We start from the raw sequence: 22,898 nt of genomic DNA on the forward strand, positions 1-22,898 counted from the left end.
AATAAGTGCGAATGCATTTCACCTCACCTTAGTACCGAAAGCAAGATATCAATTCTTTATAGGTAAATGGTGTGCTCAATTACTAAAATGTTGTTATTCAATCCATCCTTATCAATTTTAATATCAACAAACAAGTGGATTATGAATAAGCTAAACCCCCAATTATTTCAACTAATAGAGTTTGATCATCATAATTAAGATTTAAGACCTTATCTCAGCTAGTGGTAGTAGTCGACTAGTGGATGACTGTAAAATCTTGTTGGACCATGTATTGATAACTCATTTGATTTTTTTTTTCCCCATCAATTTTGTTTTGTTCTGTTTTTCTTTATACTTCTTTCATGATAAATCCCATGATTAAAAAAAATTTAAAAAATAAAATTCTTAGAGAGAAAATAAATGTGTTAGACATTAAATTTAAAATGAGTTAATACTCAAATTCGTCCCTAAAAGATACATCGATCTCCATATTAGTCCCCGGAAGATAAAGTTAATCAAAAGAGTCTCCGAAAGTTACACGAGTTAATCACTTTTGTCTTTCCGTTAACTCCCTTGGTGACCTGGCTAACGGTTGCTGACGTGTGTGGTTAGCTTCCAACGTGGAAGAGGCCAACGTGTCATGACCTATTGCTGACAAGGTAAGTTTGGCAAAACAGTTCAAATAAGTCCCTAAGTGTTTGAAATCTAATCCTAAATTTCACGATAAATAGGTCGCCTTCATCAATCAGATGGCCATATGCCTGGGTTCATGTTCAAATTGCTGGTTTGGGGCGACGATGGAGGCAGGAAATGGAGGCCGTGGTGGTGGTGTGTCGTTATTCTCGAACGGTAGTAATGGTTCCAGCGCCTCAATGCGAACCAGGAGGAAAACCCATGAGGAATCATGTTTCTGTGGGTTGAAGGCTGCGATAAGAAAATCTGGGACAACGGAGAACCCAGATAGACTATTCCGTGCATGTCCAAGGTACCAGGTGAGTGTTGTGTAAGACGTTAAGGGTTTTTGATGTTGTTTTGTGTGTTGGAATTTTGTTTAATTTTTTATTTTCTGATTTCTGAATTTTCAGAAGGGCAGTCACTGCAACTACTTTAAGTGGGTTGAGGATGATGAGTATGAAGGGGTGGGCCAAGGTGGAACAAAGAAAGATTATGGGGCTGAGCTGCAGGTTGATAGTGACTGTGATGAATGGAGGTTGAAGGTGGCATGGAGACTGGGCAGCTTGGAAGCTGAAGTAAAAGCATTGAAAATGTTAATAGTTTTCCTGTTTGTGGTAGTTGTGCTTAATGTGATTGTTTGTAGTTTGTTGTCTCGTTCCAAGTAAAGCAAATTCCAAACACTTGATGGTGTAATGAGATGAATCCATTGAATGAGAATAGATGTTGCATTTGGTTTTTTTATATGAAGACAACACAATCCAATTCAAAGGTTCCAAACCAATTCGGATCACTATTAAAGTAAGATGTACTAAGGAATGGACATAATCAGTAGTCAAAGTAGTGTTAAACATTGAGTAGTCAAAGTATTCTTAAACATTGAGTTGCCATAGAAGGCTAGATGTCACATTTTCTTAAGGACCAAAATAAAAAGGTTTAACATAGGATACAGACCACATCAAAGTCATAAGCTTTTACATGAGGATACAAAACCTAAAAAGTATCCTAGACCAAAATAAAAGGGCATAGTACAACTTTCAGTTACATAGATAACCAAAATGCAGATAATGGAACTTCAATTACCCTGTGCAAAAAAACATAAAGTATCCTCACACAAAAACAAATTCAACCAGAATACATTTCAACACTAATTAAAGTCATTTATCAGTCTTTCTTGGGGGCTTGAAGGCTGGAGTAGGAACGAAGGTCATAAAGTCGGCCAGTTTTTTAGCAGTGGCTGAACTAGTCCCCTTGATTGTCTCAGCAGAGATAGCGACTGGTGCGGCTACAGTAGGTTTAAGAGAGGACTGAAGTCTGGCTTTTTCTTTAATGACCTTTAACTTGGATGGCCTAGCAGTGACTTGTTCCTACACAATTTAATGGTACATCTAGATTTAGATTTAGCTTATAAAAGAAATGAGATTTATGAAATAACAAATGTTTCAAATAAATCATTTATGGCAGATTACCTGTTGTGTTTCTTGGGTTGGTGGTATACTGTCACACTGGCTAATATCAATTACTGTTGGAGTCTGTCTTGGTGATGGAGCTGGATTAGGTTCAGCTGGGATAGTGGTTGCTTCAGGGGCAGCCCCTTCTGCAGTAGGGGCAACCATAGCTAGTTGCAGCTGCAGCTGCCTAGCATGCTCCTCAGCTTTGGTAGCTTTCTTCTTTGCACAGCTTCGTTTGTTGTGTCCTATCTCACTGCAATACATGTATCTGATAGGGTTATACTTTCTCTTCATCTTTGTTTTTGACCCAGTAGGTTGTTCCTCTTTGTTTCTTCTCCTTTTCTTCGTTGGCCTTCCAGGCTTTGCCTTAAATGGTGGTGGGACGGGACCTGGGTGTGGAATTTTTTCCCATAGATCCTGACCTTTCACTGGATTCACATTGAAGCAATAAGTCTTCCTGTACGCTTCCATCTTCAACCAGTCGTGACAATAGTCTTCAGCACGTTTGTCATTCTTATCCTGTATAGCCGAGATTGCATGTATACACGGCATCCCTTACAAAGACAAAGCAATCATTATTTGAAGATCGTGCATAAAAGTAGATGACAGTAACTAAATGTTGAATTTTTTACCTGTCAGTTGCCAAAAACGACAGCTGCATGTATGCTTTCCCAAGTCAACCACCATATTGGTTGGCCAGCCATGAACTTCATACAGTTCTTCTTTTTTATCACCAGACCATTGAGGAGCCAAGTGGCTAGACAACGTTGTCATGGCTTCAAGTCTACTCTGCTGAACAGGGGGAGAATCCCTTGATAATTCTCTAGCTTCTTCCGATTGTCAACAATACTCTTCATGATGATTCTTCTAACTTCCTCAGCTAATGTCAGAATCGGCTTGCCCCTATCATGCTTGATTTTCGCGTTGAAAGACTCGCAAGCATTGTTGCATATGTTATCCACCTTTGGCAGTTCACTAAAGTGGGCTTTTGTCCATGCATCTTTAGGCCATTTGTCGAGATATTCCCAGGCTTTTTAATTAAGTAGCTTCACTCTGTTCATGTTTCTATTGAACTCAACTGTTGTCCTAGACCGAGCACATTCCCAAACCATATCTTTCAGTTCAGTACTAGACCATTGTTTTGAGAAATTGCGCCATAAATGCCAGACGCAGAATCGATGGTGTACCCTGGGAAATACTTCCTGAACAGCTGGTATTAAACCCTGCAAGTTAAAACAGACATGACAAGATAACAAATCAAATTCATCCCTACAATAACTTCATTAAATCAAATTCATCCCTCATTGAAACTTCATTAAATCAAAACAGTCTTACTAATTCCTAATCGTAGGTCAACAAAATGCTAACCTTCTGCATGTCTGAAATGAAGCACCATTTGTTCTCCCTATAGTCTCCCAGGTCATTGTGCAGTAACTCAAGGAACCACTTCCAATTGTCTTTGTTTTCAACACTGACTATGGCGTAAGCAATCACAAATATATGATTGTTAGCATCTTGCCCACAAGCTGTTAAAATCTGACCCCATGTAGTGTTTTCAGAAAGGCTCCATCAAGACCAATTAAGGGTCTGCAACCTGCCTTAAACCCCCTCTTGCAGGCATCAAGGCAAACATAGAAACGATCAAACAGGGGAGGATTCTCAGGCATGGGGATAACAGACACTTGAATTGTGGAGTCGGGGTTACTAGTCATCAACTCATTGGCATAGTCCCACACCAACCCATATTGAGCTATCTCATCACCCTCGACTATTTTCCTAGCGGCTTTCAAAGCTCTTGTAATGCATGTGCTATTCAGATAGACGTTGCACTTTCTAACAAACCAGTCATAAACCTCTCGATGCTTCATGGTTGGGTGTTTTCTAAGCTTAGGTACTAGTTTACTCAGAGTCCAGGTTTGGGTTGCAGCTCTGTTTTTCCTCCTTTTTGGACAAGTGTGACTATCTACTAGTGTCTTAATTTTCCAAGATCCATCTTGTTTATTACATGCACAGTAAACTACCTAGGGACAATCTTCAGACTTACAGACAGCCCTAACTCTAACTTTGTCATTTTTTGAAAACAGAATATTTCTACCCAACTGGATTGTATAATCCCTAGTTGCTTGCATGAATTCAGACTTGGACTTAAATACCATACTGACCTCGAATTTCAACTCCCCAAACTTTGTTTTCTCATTGAACTGAGGGTATACAGCTGGTGATTCTTCATCAGACTCCAACACCTTATCAGAATCCTCTGAATGCCATGAGTCAGCATCTGAGGCAGCATCACTATCATCTAAATCTGGTAACAAAAAGTTGAACACATAAGAAACCCTAACATTTGCAAAATAGTTCAAAAAATAACTAACCCTTATGGAATTAACATACCAGACTCAGAACTTTCTTCATCTTCAGACCCCTCATAGTTGGAATCATCAGTGTCTATCTCTTTATCAGCTAATCTCTTCTTAGGGGGCTTCTGCTTCTCTCTGACTTCAGACCTGCTGTCCCTTTCTCCACTTCTTTTTCCCTTCCCAGAGTTACTGTCACTGTCACTGCTATAGAGGTTGTCTCCTACAACTTTTGGAGGCCTATACAGTTCATCTTCAGTACTCTCATAAGAGTCATGAGAGTCAGTGTCATCTTCCTGGAGGGGAGTTTTCTTCACTTGTCTTCCAGATCTTGTGACCCTGCAGCCACTGCTATTTTATTTGTCCTTTGTCCCTTTTGAGTTATTGGCTGCTTCTGATGATGAATTTGATTGAGGTGGGACTGATTTGGCCTGATAACTGGTCTTCTTGGCCTGAGGAACAGGCTTCATGGGCTGAGCAGTTGTCTTCTTGGACTGAGATGTTGTCTTCTTGGGCTGGTGGGCTGCTTTATTGGGCTGAGACATGGACTTCACCTTTGGTTGGTTGGGCTCAGATATGGGCTTCATTGTTGGATTGGGCTGTGACTGGGGCTGTGAGGTTGTTCTGTTGGGGTGAGAGGTTTGGTTGTTGGATTGAGGATCAATTGTTGTGGATTTCTTCACAGGTTGGGAACTGCACTTCTTAGCTTTGAAATACTTCCCCTGTTTCAACCTTTCTGCTTCCACATTCACAACTTCCTCCTCAATCTGATCTACTATACAAGGCTGAGAAATACAATTCTCCAGGTAGATATTGATCAGATTGTGGTTTCTCCTGCAATCCTTGCACATGGCAACCAAGTCTGCGTCTGTGACTAAGCTTCTCAACCCTGATGAAAGGAGAACTCCAGGATCTTTCCACCAACAGTTTCCAGCTTCAATGTAACCCAACTCCCTATAATAACCCCTTACAAAGAAGACGTCAAGCGTGTCTCCTTCAACCCCCCCCCCCATCAACACCTCTGTATTATCGGGTTCATATACCATATCTCCTTCCGCATTCTTCTTAAACAATCCCCCATGGTGAAACACAAAGGCCATCGGAGGACCTTCCATCTACAATCAGAAAAAAAAACATCCTTAGCCCACACAGATTGCAACTGGCTATTCTCAATCATAACATAACAAACCCTAACCCCAAAACAAACATGCAACAACGAATACTAACCCTCATTAACATGAAAGACCCATAACTCAACATCATCAAAACGGCAGTCAAAGCAATGCATTTTGACACTTAAACAATAGTCACACAAACCCTTAGGCTCCTCAAACCCCTACCCCCTAATCAGACAGAGACATACAGAACGCCACTCCTAAGTCATCAGGCTACAAACTGACTTCAAAAAAAGGAAAAAACTTTAATGCTTACCTCTAACCGTCACGATTGCTTCTTCCACAATTAATGTTGCTAACAGAGCTGACGACCACTGTTCTCAGTAACAACACCTACTCGGCTTTGATCGTCAACCAACAACGAGAAACGTGGATGGCGATGTTCGAATGCAAGGTGAAGGGGTTAGGGCATGGCTTGAGGGAGACGAAACATTTTGGAGCCAAACATGGAGACACTAGTTATGGAAGAGGGTGAATCCACTCTGCAACGTTTTGAATCCACGCTGCCCACAAAACGACGCCGAATCATGTCTATCTGGACATTCACTCAAAACGGCGTCGTTTTCCTTCTCTGCCAGCATTGCAATTAACGTGCCACGTGAGCAGACGTTAGCCATGTCATCAAGCAAATTGACGAAAGGACGAACCTGATTCACTCGTGTAATTTTCGGGGACTCTTTTGATTAACTTTATCTTCCGGGGACTAATATGAAGATCGAGGTATCTTTCAAGAACGAATTTGAGTATTAACTCAATTTAAAATGTTACTCCAAATCAGATCCAAAAAATTATTAGTCAAATACTTTAATTTTTAATAAATCTTAATTATTAAATTAACCTCTAACAGTTTATTTTATTAGAAAAATTAATTTTTATGTCAACTTTTTGTGTTAGAAACTAATATGTTTAACCAAATTAATCTTATTGTCATTTAAAAATGATATGAAAGTCCTTAATAATTAAAATTGTGTATAATGAAGAATTTTGTGTGGAAATTGATTTATCTAATAAAATAAAAAATAAAAAATACTTTAATAATTAAAATTGATTAAAAATTAAAATGTTCGACTAAAAATTTTTTAGAAATCGATTTGGGAATTACTCTTTAATACATATACATGATTAACATAGTCAAATCAAATTAAATCTAAAGCAACTATTTCAACGGAGGAAAGAAAAAGTGCTACCAAAGAGTGAGCAACTAACATTAAAAGACATAGACTAGTGACTACCTTAATTACAGAATTACTAAGTCAAAGAATATATAAGTTTACAGAAAAACATGAAGAAATAATAACAACATCAAATTCTAAAAGAATATGAAAAAACAATTCAAAACATTTAGGCTTTCGTTTGTTTATAGGAATGGGACACTGAAATATAAAATCGTGTTTGGCAGATGAAATATAAACAAAGACATTATATTCAGAGATACTAATAAGTTAAGAGACATAATTTATTTTTTATTTTTTTTATTAATTTTTTATAATTATATTTTTTTTCAAATTTTTTTATTAAAAAAAATAAAAATAAATTAAATTTTTATAGTTTATTTTATTTTATTATCAAATAAAATATAAAAACATTAAATTTTATGTTTCTATTCTTTATGTTTTATTTTAATATCTTATTTTATCTTATTCTAAAAAATAAATGCAGCCTTAAGGATTGGATTCAAGATTGTGAACTAATACGAGAATTCTTGTATGTATTAATAGTATAATACTTAATGTATCCAGAAGTATATATAATTATTTATTTTCATTTCTAATAATTATAAATTATATAAAAAATAAGAAGAAATAATTACCTTTTCTTATTCAAAATGACTGTCTCTAATGACGCATCAAAGTTATCAAAATTAAAGTGTATTCAAGTTTAAGAATTAAGACTCAATAAACACTTACAAAATACCTATTATATTATTTATCAAAAGTGCTCTTACAAGTTACAATGAAGAGTTTTTATTTGAATAAATTAAAAATACATTCATTTCCAAAATGCACCCTTGATAAAAATCTTCTACAAGTACATTTATGCTATTTCACATGGGAGACACAGTCAATAAATTTCAGACTTATTTGTCTAATATTCTAAAAGATCGGGAATTGATTGTCAAAATTTTTTGTTAAAAAGCAATATATCTAATATAAAAATTATCATGAACAAAATTGTAATTTCATGTGATTTTTATAAGATATTGTTTCAGATATTTACTACCTGTAGTGATTTTTGTTCACATTAAAATTAATATGTGGATACTATAGTCTATGATATAAAAATATAACGAAGCAAACACAAATATTTTGTATTTCTACTTTGAAAAAATATATATTTGTATCTTTGCAATCTATGAAGCAGGATACGGACATAAGATACGATATAACACAAGATATGTTAACATACAAATTTTTAAATTTTATAAGATATAGAAATATACATATATATAAAATATAAAATATTTTTTAGATAAATCGTAATGATATTTTGATATTTTATTGATATTAAAAAATAAATTAAATTTTTAATTATTTTTAATGTCTTATTTTAATTATATAAAATATTTAAAATATTTTTAATTTAATAAATAATAATATATACTATTTTTAAATTTATTTTAAAAATACATGTTAAGAATAAGATTGGACACGCTGATACGTGATTATATTTAAGTATGTCCAAGCGTGTCCTGAAAAAAATTCTTTATTTTTTATTAAGACATGATAAAACACAACCAACATACGTATCAATAAATATTGTATCTAAAATATATCCAACACTTAAACACAGTAACTCAGCTAAATATCTATACTTCATAATCTGCAACTAAACAAATTTCTCTATCCCCTATCTCTATATTTTAGTTTCATAATCAGCATTCAAATTTAGCTTAAAATTAACCAATTTGAGTTAATTACTTAATTTAGTAGTTAGTTTATTGATTAAAAAATTAATTTTTAATTTAATATATTTATTTTTATGTGAAGATAATAATTATAAAAATTAAATGATAATTTAATCAAATTATAACTACTTTCCTCGGTCAACTTTACCGTAAAAATAACTGTAGGTAAAATTTTATTTTATTAAAATGAAAAATACTATGAAAATAAAAAAATATTTAAAAAGCCAAGGATAAATAAAATAAAATAGTAAAATGGAATAGAAATTTAATAAATAAAAATAAAAGTTGGGTTTGTTACACTGTTGTTACAGTTAAAAAGTGGGTCCTGTGGACCCATCTTTGTCACTCACTCACTCTTAAGAAAGGAAAAAAAATTTGCAGCCTTTGCTACCGCCTTGATTATATGGCCTTTTCATTTTTTCTTATTATTTTCTTTTCATTTTCTTATATATATATATATATATATATATATATTAACTCTCTTTCTTTCTTTCTGCTTCTATTCTCTATTCTCAGCATTGCCGCCGTCAACAACCTTCTCCGGCAACCCTCACCGGGATCTCATCGGAAAATTCCCACCGGAAAAAAAAACAAAAAAAACACTTCCCACCACCATTGCTATTGCTGTTTCAAGCAGAATTTGCTAACAATCACTACGTTTCGTGTTTCCTTTCTCTCTAATTGAGTTCAACACAATGCCATTGAAAACTCTTGAGAGTTAGTTTCAATCTCCAATTCTCCATGCTTATGCAGTTGCATTGCTCCTTCACTGCAACTAATGAAAGCTACATTGCCAACATACTTTAGTGTTTCACGAGCACTGAAAACTTCATCTAGTGTTTTTATGGTTCCAAGGTGTTACCAGCATACGTGAATTTTATGATATGATAGGAGGTCAAAGATTTTTTTTTAATTAGCATTTATTTTTTCTATGTTGTAAGATCCAAACTTTCCTCAGTATTGGTTTTGGTGTTTATTCTGGGAATTTATTATGCATCACTAAGTCCAAGGTTCTTATTTATTATATATAAATAGTATATAGTATAGTATTTCATAATTCATAGTTCTAATTTCTTAAGGCTTTGACTGAATTGAAGAGTTAATTAACCAATTAGAGAGAATTTGAATGATGCTGAGGTGGGGAAAGGAGCATGATCATGAGAGTGAGGAAATGGAGGTGATAGGGTTCAATGTTTTGGGTTCTGGAGATGAAGGTGTAATCAAATCCAATAATAATAATAAGAGATTGGTTATAAGGTCTAGTAGGATTAAGGTGTGGATGGCCCGTGCCATAACCACTGTGTTAATTTGGACCAGTGTGGTTCAGATTATGTCAATTGGTGAATTATGGGGTCCAAGATTCTTGAAGGGTATGCCTTATTATTGTTTCAATCACCATCCTTCAGATTCATCTTCTCAGGCCATAGTAGAAAAGCCTTTTGTTCTTCCACATAATAGGGCTATTGTTCTCCCACCCAAAAGTAAGTACTTCAACTTTGTCATATGATGGTTATTGATATTAACAATTTTCTTAATTTACTAATTGGTTGGTACATTGTTGATATCAGGGATTTATAAGAACAATGGTTATCTTGTGGTTTCTTGCAATGGAGGGCTCAATCAAATGAGAGCAGCAGTGAGTAATCCCAATGTTAAATTACATTAACATTTGATGGAAATTATTGGTTTATTATTAATATTATATTAACAGAGTTTGGTTATATCTTTCTTGTGCAGATATGTGACATGGTTGCTATTGCTAGACATTTGAATGCAACTCTCATAGTTCCAGAACTGGATAAAACATCTTTCTGGGCTGATCCAAGGTCTGCACATCTATCATTCTTATTTTATTTTATTAATTATTGAAGTTTCATCATCAATTCTGTTCCCTTGATGTGGCAGTGAGTTCCAAGACATATTTGATGTAGATAATTTCATTGCATCATTGAGAGATGAGGTTAGAATATTGAAGCAACTACCACCTAGACTCAAGAGAAGGGTAAAATTGGGATTATTTCATTCATTGCCACCAGTCAGTTGGTCTGGTATATCTTACTATGAAAAACAGGTATTCACATGCTTCACATGATTTTTCCTTTTTAAATTTAATTTATTTTTCTCATTCATCAGTTAATTCAACCCATTCTCCTAATTGCTTTGATCACAGATCCTTCCTCTGTTGAGGAAACACAAGGTTTTGCACCTAAATCGGACCGATGCCCGGCTCGCGAATAATGGACTACCACTGGAGATTCAGAGGCTTCGTTGCAGGGTAAATTTCCAGGCATTGAGGTTTACTTCCCAGATAGAGGAACTTGGTAGAAGAATTGTTAGCATTTTGAGGTCAAGAGGACCATTTCTTGTGCTTCATCTTAGATATGAGATGGACATGTTAGCCTTTTCTGGCTGCACTCATGGATGTGACTCCAAAGAGGTGGAGGAACTCACAAGAATGAGGTAATCTCAAAGGATCTATTTTCCATTTTTTGTTGGAATCATTGAATGTGTTTTTTTTTTTGTTTCTTCTAATGCAAAATTGTTTTGTTATTAGATATGCTTATCCATGGTGGAAGGAAAAAGTGATTAATTCTGAGCTTAAGAGACAAGATGGTTTATGCCCTTTGACACCAGAGGAAATAGCTCTGATATTGACAGCACTAGGCATAGATCAAACTTATCAAGTTTATATTGCTGCTGGAGAAATATATGGTGGAAGGAGAAGGATGCAAAATTTGCTTTCAGCTTTTCCTAATGTGGTAAGTACAAAGAACCAAAATGAAATCAATGGACAAAGTTGTTTTCAAGATTTTAAAATAACAAATTTATGTGTTTTGTAATTCAAAAAGAGTGACAGATTAGTCTTTTCTAAAGATAAATTTGTTACTTTCAAATATTGAGAAACTAGTTTATTTCTTATGATTTTGGTCAAATGGTCATTTTGTATATTCATATGTAAATTTGTGATTTATATATTTGTGTTGAAATGCAAAACCAACAGGTAAGGAAGGAAACTCTGTTGGAACCTTCAGATTTAATGTATTTCCAAAACCACTCATCACAAATGGCTGCATTGGATTATCTTGTGTCACTGGAGAGTGACATATTTATTCCAACATATGATGGTAACATGGCTAAAGTTGTTGAAGGCCATAGAAGGTATTATTAATTTATTATTATTATTATTATATATTATTATTCACCACATCAATGTTTGGATTTCATTTGTCTCTAAAACTATATAAATGATCTTAATTATTCTTAAGTGTGACAGCAAGGTTTTCACTTTTGAAGAATCTTATTAGATATTATATATAAATGGAATTCATGATTGAACAGCTTAACAAGTAATCAAGCATTTCAATTTTTGTGTATTATTGCAGTATTATGATGAGTGCATTTTACTAATAAAATAAGCATAATACAACTACTCTCTAATAAACTCTTGTCCAATAATGCTTTTGTTTTTAATAATTTTTCTTATTAGTGTCAAAATAATTATATTTTGTTGGAACCATGATGGCACATAATATAATATTTAAAATTTTTATAATAATATATTATTTTACTTGGTGCTTTTAATTTCAGATTCCTAGGTTTCAAAAAGACTATACAACTAGATAGGAAGATTTTGGTGCGGCTGATAGATCAATACAACAATGGCTCATTAAGCTGGGATGAATTTTCAGATGTTGTTAAGAAAGTTCATGCTAATAGAATGGGAAGCCAAAAAAGAAGAGTTGTAATCCCAGAAAGACCAAAAGAAGAAGATTATTTTTATTCTAATCCTCAGGAATGTTTACAATTGCAAGATGAACCACTGATGAGAAGCACATGATTATTGCCACTTTATTTTTGTTCATAGTCCTCCAACTAAATGAAAATTGCAAATTTGTACCATGTTATGTTATTCAAGGTGGCTTATTGGCTATGCTTTTCACAAGAATCATGAAGATAAATAATTACATAAGTTTCAACATTTTGAGGGACAGGTTCTTGTGTAAAGCAATAGCAAAGTGTTGTTGAGTCTTATACACTGTACAAATTAAATGAGCAAAAAGATAGAGTACTTTTTGTTTATTTTATTTTAAAGAAAAAAATTTCCTCCTAATTTCATAGAATGTATTTTCATGGGTTATTTCCAATAGAATTTACACACAAACAAAAACAAAAAAGGCTTTATTTTAATTATTTTTGTTATATGTTGTACCAACTTATTACTTTATCTTGGTTAAATGAATAAATATTTTGTTTTAATTTTTTATTTTATCATTTTTAACATAATCCAAATAATGAGTACTAGATCTTATAAGTTGATGTAATATTAGGTCAAAGAAAAAAATGCAAACACCAAGTTTCTAACCTTCGTGTGCATTAAGGAATTTTTTTTTGGATTGTCTACGGTATCTCCCAACCCGACAGGTTAAGGACTAATCCGTCGCGGATCGGAGTTCCATTTAAGGGTTTGCCGCTGGCCAATAGATTGCTGCATGCATAAGGCGGAATTCAAACTCCCAACACTTGTTTAAGCGGACGAGTGAGCTGACCACGCATCAAGGAATTGTAATTGCATATTAATGCTACTTATGATAGTTTCCTTTGATAATGTTTGAGGACTAAATTAAGAATAAGTGGGAAGACTAAAAAAAAGGGTACTAGTTGGAATGGTTATTGGAGGACCAAGGGTCATGAAATCATGATTAGCATATTAGTGTTTTTTTATGGACCAATGTAGGAAAAAACAACTTCATTATTTGTGGTTTTGGAAGGACTAGAATCACTAACTCAAAGCATATCTTGATTTAGAATCTTGGTGGTGTTGGTGGAGTAGTGCCAAAAACATCATATGCTAGAGCTAAAGCTCTATTTGAATGTGTCATATGCCATGTTCCACTTTCTTCCTCTCTAAGTGCTATGTTGTTGTTGGTTGACTTTTACATTATTCCATAGACTTATTTTGTGCAGCTCCCAAGACCATTGTCTCTCCTTGTCATCCTTTATTTATTTTTATTATTTTACAATTAATATTTGTGTGTTATTATTAATTAATGTAAATTATATAATAAGAAAAATTCTTATGTATTCTTAGATTAAACTTAACATATATTCTAAAAAAATTTATAATTATTCCTTTTTATTCATAATAATTAAAAAAGAATATTACTATTAAAACACATTAAATTTGTTATATACAAATGTTTTCATCATATAATAATCAAAAGTCCAATCTGTGTATTCACCAAATGTTTATGATCCCCAAAAGATTGCTTACATTTTAGTTTAAGGAATTAATTAAGGACAAATTCATGTGTTTAATTTAATTTTCACAGATCCCAGCATTTAAACAAACAAATGAAAAGTGAGTTGGAGTTAGTGACCCAAGATGGGTTACAATTTCTTGGAAAATGGTATCATAAGGAGTCACCTTCTAAGAATTTACATTTTATGAGTGCATCAAATCAAATAATTAAATATTTGATCATTTTAATTGCCCCTCGTGTGGTCCTCTATATTATAATTATAATTATTATTTTTTTTTTCTTTGTAGCAGGTCCAACTCACGTACCCTGATCAATGATGATAACAATAACAACAATACATAGCAAGATGTCATTGAACATATAGTACAATAAGAAACAGCTACGAGAGACTGCAATCTTTGATAAGATTTTTTCCTTTTAATATCGTGGGATCTGAATTTAGTATTTGTCCAATTGTCCTAAAGGACCAGCACAACCTCTGTGAAGTTTAGGTTTATTTATGATATTTATTTTTTCAAATATATAATATTAAATTTAATTTGTGTTAGGTATAAAACTACTTATATTTATCTAAATTTGATGAGTCAACTGACTTCACTTTTATATTATTTAAAATATTAGGGTGAAATGTACTTAACCTTCCTGGTCTGTCTTTTTGCACTTAATGTGCTGACCATCTGTTTAGTTAACCACATTATTATATTTGGTTTAAGGATTTTATTACACGCTAAGCTTTTTTTATTTTTTAAAAATATATTTTGTTTTTAAAAACAATTGTTGTGCTAATTATTAGATATATGAGTTTTTGAGATAAGTAATTTTACGATTTGATATCTAAATTTTTATGATAAAAATTTTAAAATTTGATCTTTTTTAATTAAAAAAAATTAGTATATATAACATAAATAAAAAAGATATATATAAAATTCATACAAATTTTGAAAAAAAGGCCTTTGTGAGAGAAAATATTGTGTGTATATTTATTCATGTTGTTTTCACGTATTTTAATTTTCTAACAAAAAATAGTTTAACTTTTCATTAATACAAAAAATTAGTCATACTTTTATTTATATTTGGATTATAAATATAAAAGTAATTTAATTATATTATTTATATGTCAGATTATATCAATTATAAAATCTTATTTTTCATATATGAAGTCTCTAATAATAATCTGTCAAGTTAAAGTGTTTCTTGTTTAACTAAGTGACAAATAACTATTTTTATTGCAAAATGGCATTTGAAGTTGCCAATAATGAATTTACTTGAAATGAGAAGTGCCATAAAATGATAAACTTTTAGGGGTTTTTCAATATATATATATATATATATATATATATATATATATATATATATATATATATATATATATATATATATATATTAAGTAAACCGCAATATAGTTGATAGCATTTTGAAAAAGTAATGTAATTACTCTTACCAAAATTTCTTTTCATCAATTACATAAAAATCATGTTTATAATAAAATTATATATGAATCAAAATTAAAGTATTACAAATTGAATACGGTTTATAATAAATCTAATTATATTTTTTTTCGTTTTGTTGTAATTTTTTCTCAATAATATTATATAGGGTTTAGGTTTTATTATATCTTAAAATTTATTTATTTAATTACGTATTAAGAATTTTAAAACTATAATTAGTTTTTAATTTAATATATAAATATAAAATAATTACACTCTTGCAAAACATCATTTGGTCAACCTGTAGCCCAACCTCTTAATTTAAAAAAAAAAATAAAAATACAGTAATTTTATAACTCAAACTCCATCTAATAATGATTCAAAAGATAATAAGTCAACTTTAGTCATTTAGAATATATACAAATAAGTTTGCATATTATTTATATTAACATAATAAAATTTTAGAAGTTATAAATAGACCTCAATTGATATTTTATAATGCACAATTAGTTGAAATATAGAAGTATTAATATTTAGCATTTTTGTTTTTGATGGGCCAAACCTAAGCACAAAAATGGAAGGTGCTGTTAGTCCAAATTAGATTATTTTAACAGAACCAACTTGGGTTGGTCGAGTGGTTATCTCACACGTCTGCTTAAATAAGTGTAGAAAATTCGAATCCCGCCTTGTGCATACAACATTGGCCAACGGCAGGCCTTTAAATGGAGCTCCGATCCGCGACAGATTAGTCTTTGACCTGTCAGGTTGGGAGATACCGTGGGCAACAAAAAAAAAAGAAAGATGATCTTAACAGTTAATTGAATGAATCAGCACAGTGCAATCTATGTAAAAAGAGAATTAAGCCCAACTGAATGAAATATGTTCAAGCCTGCATGGCTGCATGCACACTTCAAGAAATGGGAATCAGGTGAAAAAGAATATGTTTTATTTTAGAATGTAGATAAGATATTCTTTGAAAGAGTTACCATAACAATTACTGGTTAAAGGGTTTATCCTCATTGTAACTAGCTGAACAAAATGAACTTAAATCTTGTTTTTACACTCAAAATTAAGGGAGTAATTGCAGCTTATCTCAAAATGTTAGCACTCACATGCCCTTTTAATATTCCGATTTCCGATTCTCATAATAAATTGTGTATTCAAAAACTCAGTACTGATTGTGTTGAATCTTTCAAGAAAATCTTCAATAACTAATCATATGTCTCTGTGCGTATTTTTGCGGATGCCCATGGGGATTGTATTTTATGAGAATGTTTTTCTTATGTGAGAGATGAGAATGCAAATCTCAGCCATTAAATTAAAGTAAACGGTTGAGATTAAATTCATCAACATTTTAAAAATCTATACCCTGTTAAAGCAAGTTGTCCTTAATTTCTACACTGCTTTTACGAACGCTTTCATCCCTGTATCTCCTTGGGTTAGTTACTCTTTTTAACACCATGTATGTCGTTTTAATTGTCTAATTTGATTCCTATGTTAGTTGCCCCCCATTTGCTCCTAACCTGTCTTTAATATTTTTTTCCCTTGCTTTTACTTTCAATGTTTTTGTTCCAGACCTCTTGAACAACACAACAAAATTATAACATGTCAGTTGAAAAGTAGAAGAATTATTTGCTCACACTTTAATTAGAGATAGGAATAATTACAGAACCATAACTTAAGTCTGAATTATAAGGACTCACTTTGAATTAAAATGACCGACAAAGAATAGCAAATGCAATTTCTAATTAGACAATTTTTTCTTTTGTCAAATGGATTAGACAGTCTCCAATTATAGATATATATTACATCACAAACCCACCCACACTACATACTCAAATACCCAAAATTTTAAAGGTTCTTATTCACCATTTGGCCTTGTCAAAGTTCAAACTCGAGTGCAGTATTTTTTCCTAGCGCAGCATTTTAGAAAGCATACTAATGTGCCATCTCAACTAGACCTCAACTGCAACTAACCGTTAAACAAGGATTTCCTCACAGCATCTTTTATGGGTTCATCAACAAAGGAAATAAATTAGAAGACCATTGTAAAATTACGGAGGAGTGGGGAAGGAAGAAGGTTGTAACAAGGAGGAGCAATAATGGTGGCAGGAAAACCAGGTAGCGGGTGGTGAGTGGATTGGTGTTCAGATATATAACAATGGTTAATTTGGCCCTCTTCTCATTTAAATCAGCCAAGAATGCACCACAATTAGCCTTAAACTTTGATTATACTTTGATTCTTTTTTTTTTTTACTCCATATTTTTGCATATACTAGTTGTTTCATTAAATTAGTTGCATATTTCTTTGGTCCCCAGAGGACTACAAAGGTCTTTTTCATCCAGTTTCTCCTATGCTAATGGTGGTTCTGGTGGTTATTCTACTCAACTCAAGTTGTTGATCTTCCAATCTACTAACGGCTCTTGAAAAGTTGTTGCTGGCAAATGACATGGAAGCTTCCATCATATGGCGCAGCCGCCTTTGCTTTATCCTCGATATGCCCTGTGAAATCTCGCTTATCGAAGGGCGTTTCTTAGGTGATTTGTGCAAGCATTTGTGTGCAATCTTAGCGAGCTGCCTCACTTCTCCAAGGTTGCATTTTCCAACGAGTTGCTTGTCAAGAATTTCATCTACACCATTGTGATCCATAGCAGCCTTGCAATAATAGAAAACTTGGCAAATCAGAAAGAAATCTCTAACATCTAGGAGGGATAGTAACAAGAATGCTACCGTGATTCATGATGAAGCATCTTACAAGGTTAATGTACTCCATCAAGTTTTGATGTGGGTGGATGGCAGTGATGAGCTCAAATATTATGACACCGAAACTGTAGATGTCACTCTTCATTGTTAACTTGCTTGTCGAAATATACGCGGGGTCCATGTAACCATAAGTACCTTTCAGACCAGAATTCCGGCCATCAAATACCTCTTCCTTTGACAGCCCGAAGTCAGCAACCTACACAGACAAATTTTGACGATAATTGATAAGACAAAAAATAAGACAATGAATATAGAAATCTCAAGTCTCTCACTATTTTCTGGACAAGACAAGATATATTGTTTCATTGTAATGTAACAAAGATTTGCTGCATAAATTCCAACGTCAATGTTATGATCCAATTACTAATTCCAAACAGGAAATTAGCTTCACAATCTGTATTAAAATGCACTTGCTAGAACAAAATTACCTTAGCTCTCATTGAGTGATCTAGTAATATGTTGGCAGACTTCAAGTCACGATGTATGACAGGTGGAACTGCCTGTTACATCCATGTTTATATTAGCCAAATTCATTTTCAAGGAATATAAGAGAGCATTTATCAGTAATCATACGTACCCCTTCGTGAAGGTACTCTATTCCATGTGAAATATCAAGAGCAACTTGCAGCCGATCATCCCAACTCAATTGTTTTTCTTCACCTAGGTGCATTTGCAGACTATTGTTAGATAATATAATGACTGTGTGGCAACTAAACAAAGTATAATCTGCTTGCTAATTTGATAACATAATCATGCTACCATCAATATAGGCTAATTTGAATCAGAATACATTGTAGTTTTCTGTCAAACCATAATTGTATTTAAAGCATTTATATTCAAATTTCTTGTACTAATTTCATCTATAGACTATAATCTTTCTAGATCTTCCTCTACCTCAACTTATTTGATTATACTCCATCTGGTCCACTTCTCCTTACTAGGGCCTCTATATAGATCTTCTTCACACTTGCAGATGCCCAACTCACCTAAGAGGAGCACCTAACAGGAGATTCCCCTAACTTCTCAACAATGAGTGCAATCCCAACTTCCTTTCTAATAATACACTCATTCCTAATCCTATCTCGGTTTCTAGTGTGTCCACACATCCAACAAAGTATCCCACTGTAACATTTAGGCTATGTTTGGATTGATGAAATCTTAAGGAGTTGAGTGGAACAGGGTTTAAGGGAGTAGAAGCTCAATGACAGTTATTTTTTTTTTTTTCCGTTGTTTGGATAAATGGTCATTGTATGAAGAAAATAGGATGTTTCAATAGAATAGCATAGAATCTAGTACATCACAAATAAGTCCACTCATTAAATCAAACAATCGAAGCCCATTAGAATCCCTCGGCTCTATTTCGCTCCAGCTTAAATCACCAAACCAAACTCTCAACAACGGAGATGTCACGTCAAAAATGCTTTTAACATAATAATAGGAAACATCATCCTCTATCAATATAAAAAATTAGCTAAACTTTCATCACTTATGAATTGATAAACAAGTATGTTATCAAGAAAGACTACAATGATGGTGTGACTACTAAACAAATAAAAAAAAGTAAATTTGGCTATTTATTTGATGACAACGACATGATCATGAAACTGTCCACATAGGCTGTCACATTAAAATATCTCAAGGTCATATAAAAAAAGACCATCCTCTTACCATATAAAAGATTAGCTAAACTTCCATTACTCATGAACTGATAGACAAGTATGCGCTGTCCTTTATCTACACAATATCCAATCAAATTCACAAGATTTCGATGATGCAGTCTTCCAAGCAGAAGCACCTGAACCAACAACCTTGTATAATTCATTATAGTTCAACAACTTTAGATGGTTACTGACATTAGACTTACAATATTCCGTTGGGTTGCTTAGTTAGAAATAATGTTCCAATTATTTAAAGCACATTTGAACTGTTGAAGTAAGTGATCTTTCTCCTTCTAATATATATATATATATCTTGCAAAATACAGGAACTCATTTCCTTTCAAACCATTAACATAAATACAGTCAACAGTAATCCTTATCCATAGCATTAGCTTATAAATCAACAGATATTTTATTTATTTATTTATTTATTGCCTTTTCTTTTTCCCCTGAATTCTGAAACCTATCTTAAAATGGTTATTGGCTTATACCTCCGTTTGGAATTCTTTCTCCCCTTGTTTGGAATTAGGCGCAAGAACCTTCACAGCTACCACCTCCCCTGTAGCCATTGTGGCTTTATAAACTGTGCCAAATGATCCTTGCCCCAAGGAAGTTGTGAAATTTTGTGTTGCCTTTTGAATTTCTCTGTAACATGTGATGGCTCAGTTACACCGTTATAAATTTTTAATGCCTCTCTAATAGTGTTTCATTTTCATATACGAATGCATGACCATGTCCTACTTTGTCCTTTGCTTTTTACTATTGAACAAATGGTACTATGTAAATAAGAATTTGCAAGGAGATTATCTAACATATAAAGTAACTTTATTATCAATGGACCAAAAAAATTTCCCAATTCTACAAGCTAATCATCAAACATTTTGACGCTAATAGTTATATGTTTGTGACCTAGTAGTATTAATCCATAGAAATATTTGACAAAAACAAAACAGGTAAACCTCATGCTCAACAGAGAAATAAACATACCTATACGAGTACTTTAAAATGCCTGATGCTGAAGCAAAACGATCTTTGCTTTGATTACTCCACCAGCCGAAATGAGAATTTTTCTGTACATTATCATATCTTGATGGAGCTATGGAACTAGTTATAGAAGCACTGATGTCGGTGCTTGTTCCCAACCCATTTGTTCGTATTGGAAGAGTTGTTACACTATTCTCATTTGCAGATGGTCCAATATTCACACGTTTCTTGTACCACCTTATGCCAAAAAATATGGCACAAGATATCAGAATTCCAAGGGCCAAACCAACAGAGACACCAAGAATTACTAAATCAGCTTGACGAACCATTCTTTGATTCCTCTTCAAACAACGAAATCATCTTGCAGACTGCAAGTACTACAGAGGTTCACTGTCAAAACATTTATGTTAACTAAACACCTCATCTAGCTAAACCTGACATCAATCGAACTCTCAATACAGTGAGTAATACAATTTCTTTTTCTTCCCTCCCTTCCCATCTAAGATCCAACTCACAAATCCGGGGAGGTGCAGTCATGAAGAAAACAAAATGCCTACTTGTAGAAAAGGATCCGCATTAATGCATCAATGATCAAAATAATTATAAATACACTGCTGATAAGATTTGCTAGTTTAAAACAGGTAACACAGATATAAGTGTTATAACCTCACAACAATAGAAAATTAAAAAAAATAATAATTAAGAATTAAGTTAAATCTTAGCAAAAGTGCATACCAATTAGCAATACTGAAATTCTCGATAAGTAGTGTAAATATTTAAAATGATTACATAAGTAAGGAACAAAACAAACCATAGACATCCTAATTATGACAATAATGACCATTTTTCTTTTAAAATTAAAATTATTGCTCTTAGGAAAACCAAAATGACTGTGCCACATTACTAGTTTTCCTTAAGATAGATCATACATCCTTACTCCTAAAAGATTGCCCAAAGTCAACAAAAACAAGGAACAAAATTACATATGCTTTTATCAATTTTATGATTTAGATTTTAGATAACAGTATTTGATCGTATCAGGTTTTAAAAGGACGAGAGCAAAAACAAATAACAAGCACTCCAGCATAAATAAACAAATCGCAATGAAACAAGGAGAGCTTCGATGAAAAAATCCACATACCAAATCAGCAGAAGAGCCTCCTCATAATGCAAAAATCAGAAGCTTAACTCTGTTGTGGTTCAGTGAAGCTTGAAATCGAGGGTGTTAAGGGTAATTTGCAATTGTGGATGAGTTTTAGGTCAATAGTCAATGGAGGTTTTTGTACTTGTGCGCGAGAAAGATAAGAGAGAGCAAAGTTAGAGTTGAAGAACGAAACTGCAGAGAGAGAGAGAGAGAGAGAGAGAGTAACTGATTTTGATTGAGAGGGTGAATTGGAATGAATGGAAAATAAAGAGAATTTGGCGTGTAAGTGCAGTTCCAATAGAAACTGAGTGGGATTTAAGGTTTAAAATACTTGAAGAAAAGTGAACCCCCCAAACAAAAATAAGAGAGAAATTGGTAAATAAGATAGCATTTTGGTAGAGAGGCAGAGATCGAAAGATTGAGATCTAAAGACAGAGACTAAGAGACAAGGACAGAAATAAATTTCAGTATTTTGTTTGGTGCAAAGTGGGAGACAGAAACTAAAACAAGAATGAAATTCTAATTTAATTTGTACAAAAGGTAAAATTAGAATTAATTAATTGAAATAAGCGTGTATTTTAGGTATAAAATGTTATTAAAGTATCAGTCTTTGTCTTTAAAAATTTCAGTCCCCTGTGTCTTCACTTTTTAGAAGTACTGAAATACTAAAATTTTAGGAATAGAGACAAAAATTTTAGTACAAGTGCCAACAAACATAATACTGAATCTCAATCTCTCAGTCTTTGTCCCAGTACCTCAAAACAAACTTAAAAAAGAGTCAAAGAACTATAACTCAAATAACATAATCTCTCTATTCTCATCTCAAAATTTTGAGTTTAAGTTTATTCTTAACTTTGAAAAAAAAAAGAAAAAGATAAAAGGGCATTCATATGGGAAAGGGAATGTTTATTAACGAAACACCACATTACCTATACAGGAAATCTTGACCGCATATATTTTCTTAAACTATTCAATTTTTATCCACAAAGAGCTGCTCAAGAAAATTCTTTTTCTTAAAAAAGAATAAAAAATAAGTCATTAAATTAATTATTATATATTTTAAAATAAAGTAAAAATTATTAGACATTTTACAGTGGAATAATCAAATTTATCATAACAACATA

At 32.8% G+C, this 22,898-nt stretch overlaps 2 protein-coding genes across 5 annotated transcripts; one reads left to right on the top strand and one right to left on the bottom strand.

Moving 5' to 3' along the window:
• Nucleotides 1-8,922: 8,922 nt before the first annotated feature.
• On the top strand, nucleotides 8,923-12,647 carry LOC112784818 (rhamnogalacturonan I rhamnosyltransferase 1). The gene is made up of 8 exons (XM_025828148.3): nucleotides 8,923-10,017; nucleotides 10,105-10,172; nucleotides 10,274-10,362; nucleotides 10,442-10,607; nucleotides 10,707-10,996; nucleotides 11,091-11,295; nucleotides 11,538-11,695; nucleotides 12,125-12,647. The coding sequence occupies exons 1-8, from the start codon at nucleotides 9,663-9,665 to the stop codon at nucleotides 12,372-12,374; spliced, it is 1,581 nt and encodes a 526-aa protein (XP_025683933.1). The 5' UTR covers nucleotides 8,923-9,662; the 3' UTR covers nucleotides 12,375-12,647.
• Nucleotides 12,648-17,436: 4,789 nt separating this feature from the next.
• LOC112783459 (calcium/calmodulin-regulated receptor-like kinase 2) lies at nucleotides 17,437-22,128 on the bottom strand. Of its 4 annotated transcripts, none has more exons than XM_025826418.3 (8): nucleotides 21,772-22,128; nucleotides 20,634-20,998; nucleotides 20,138-20,291; nucleotides 19,657-19,783; nucleotides 18,566-18,648; nucleotides 18,417-18,488; nucleotides 17,981-18,184; nucleotides 17,437-17,880 (listed from the first exon to the last, which is right to left on the bottom strand). In XM_025826418.3, exons 2-8 carry the CDS (start codon nucleotides 20,957-20,959, stop codon nucleotides 17,563-17,565), a joined length of 1,284 nt encoding a protein of 427 aa, XP_025682203.1. In that variant the 5' UTR covers nucleotides 20,960-20,998; nucleotides 21,772-22,128; the 3' UTR covers nucleotides 17,437-17,562. The 4 variants fall into 4 exon arrangements, with proteins under 4 accessions (XP_025682203.1, XP_025682205.1, XP_025682204.1 ...); XM_025826420.3 differs by having other exon boundaries at nucleotides 20,634-21,007; nucleotides 21,772-22,127; XM_025826419.3 differs by having other exon boundaries at nucleotides 20,634-21,020; nucleotides 21,772-22,126.
• Nucleotides 22,129-22,898: the final 770 nt, after the last annotated feature.

Source organism: Arachis hypogaea, chromosome 20 (assembly GCF_003086295.3).
Source record: "Arachis hypogaea cultivar Tifrunner chromosome 20, arahy.Tifrunner.gnm2.J5K5, whole genome shotgun sequence".
Classification (NCBI taxonomy): domain Eukaryota; kingdom Viridiplantae; phylum Streptophyta; class Magnoliopsida; order Fabales; family Fabaceae; genus Arachis; species Arachis hypogaea.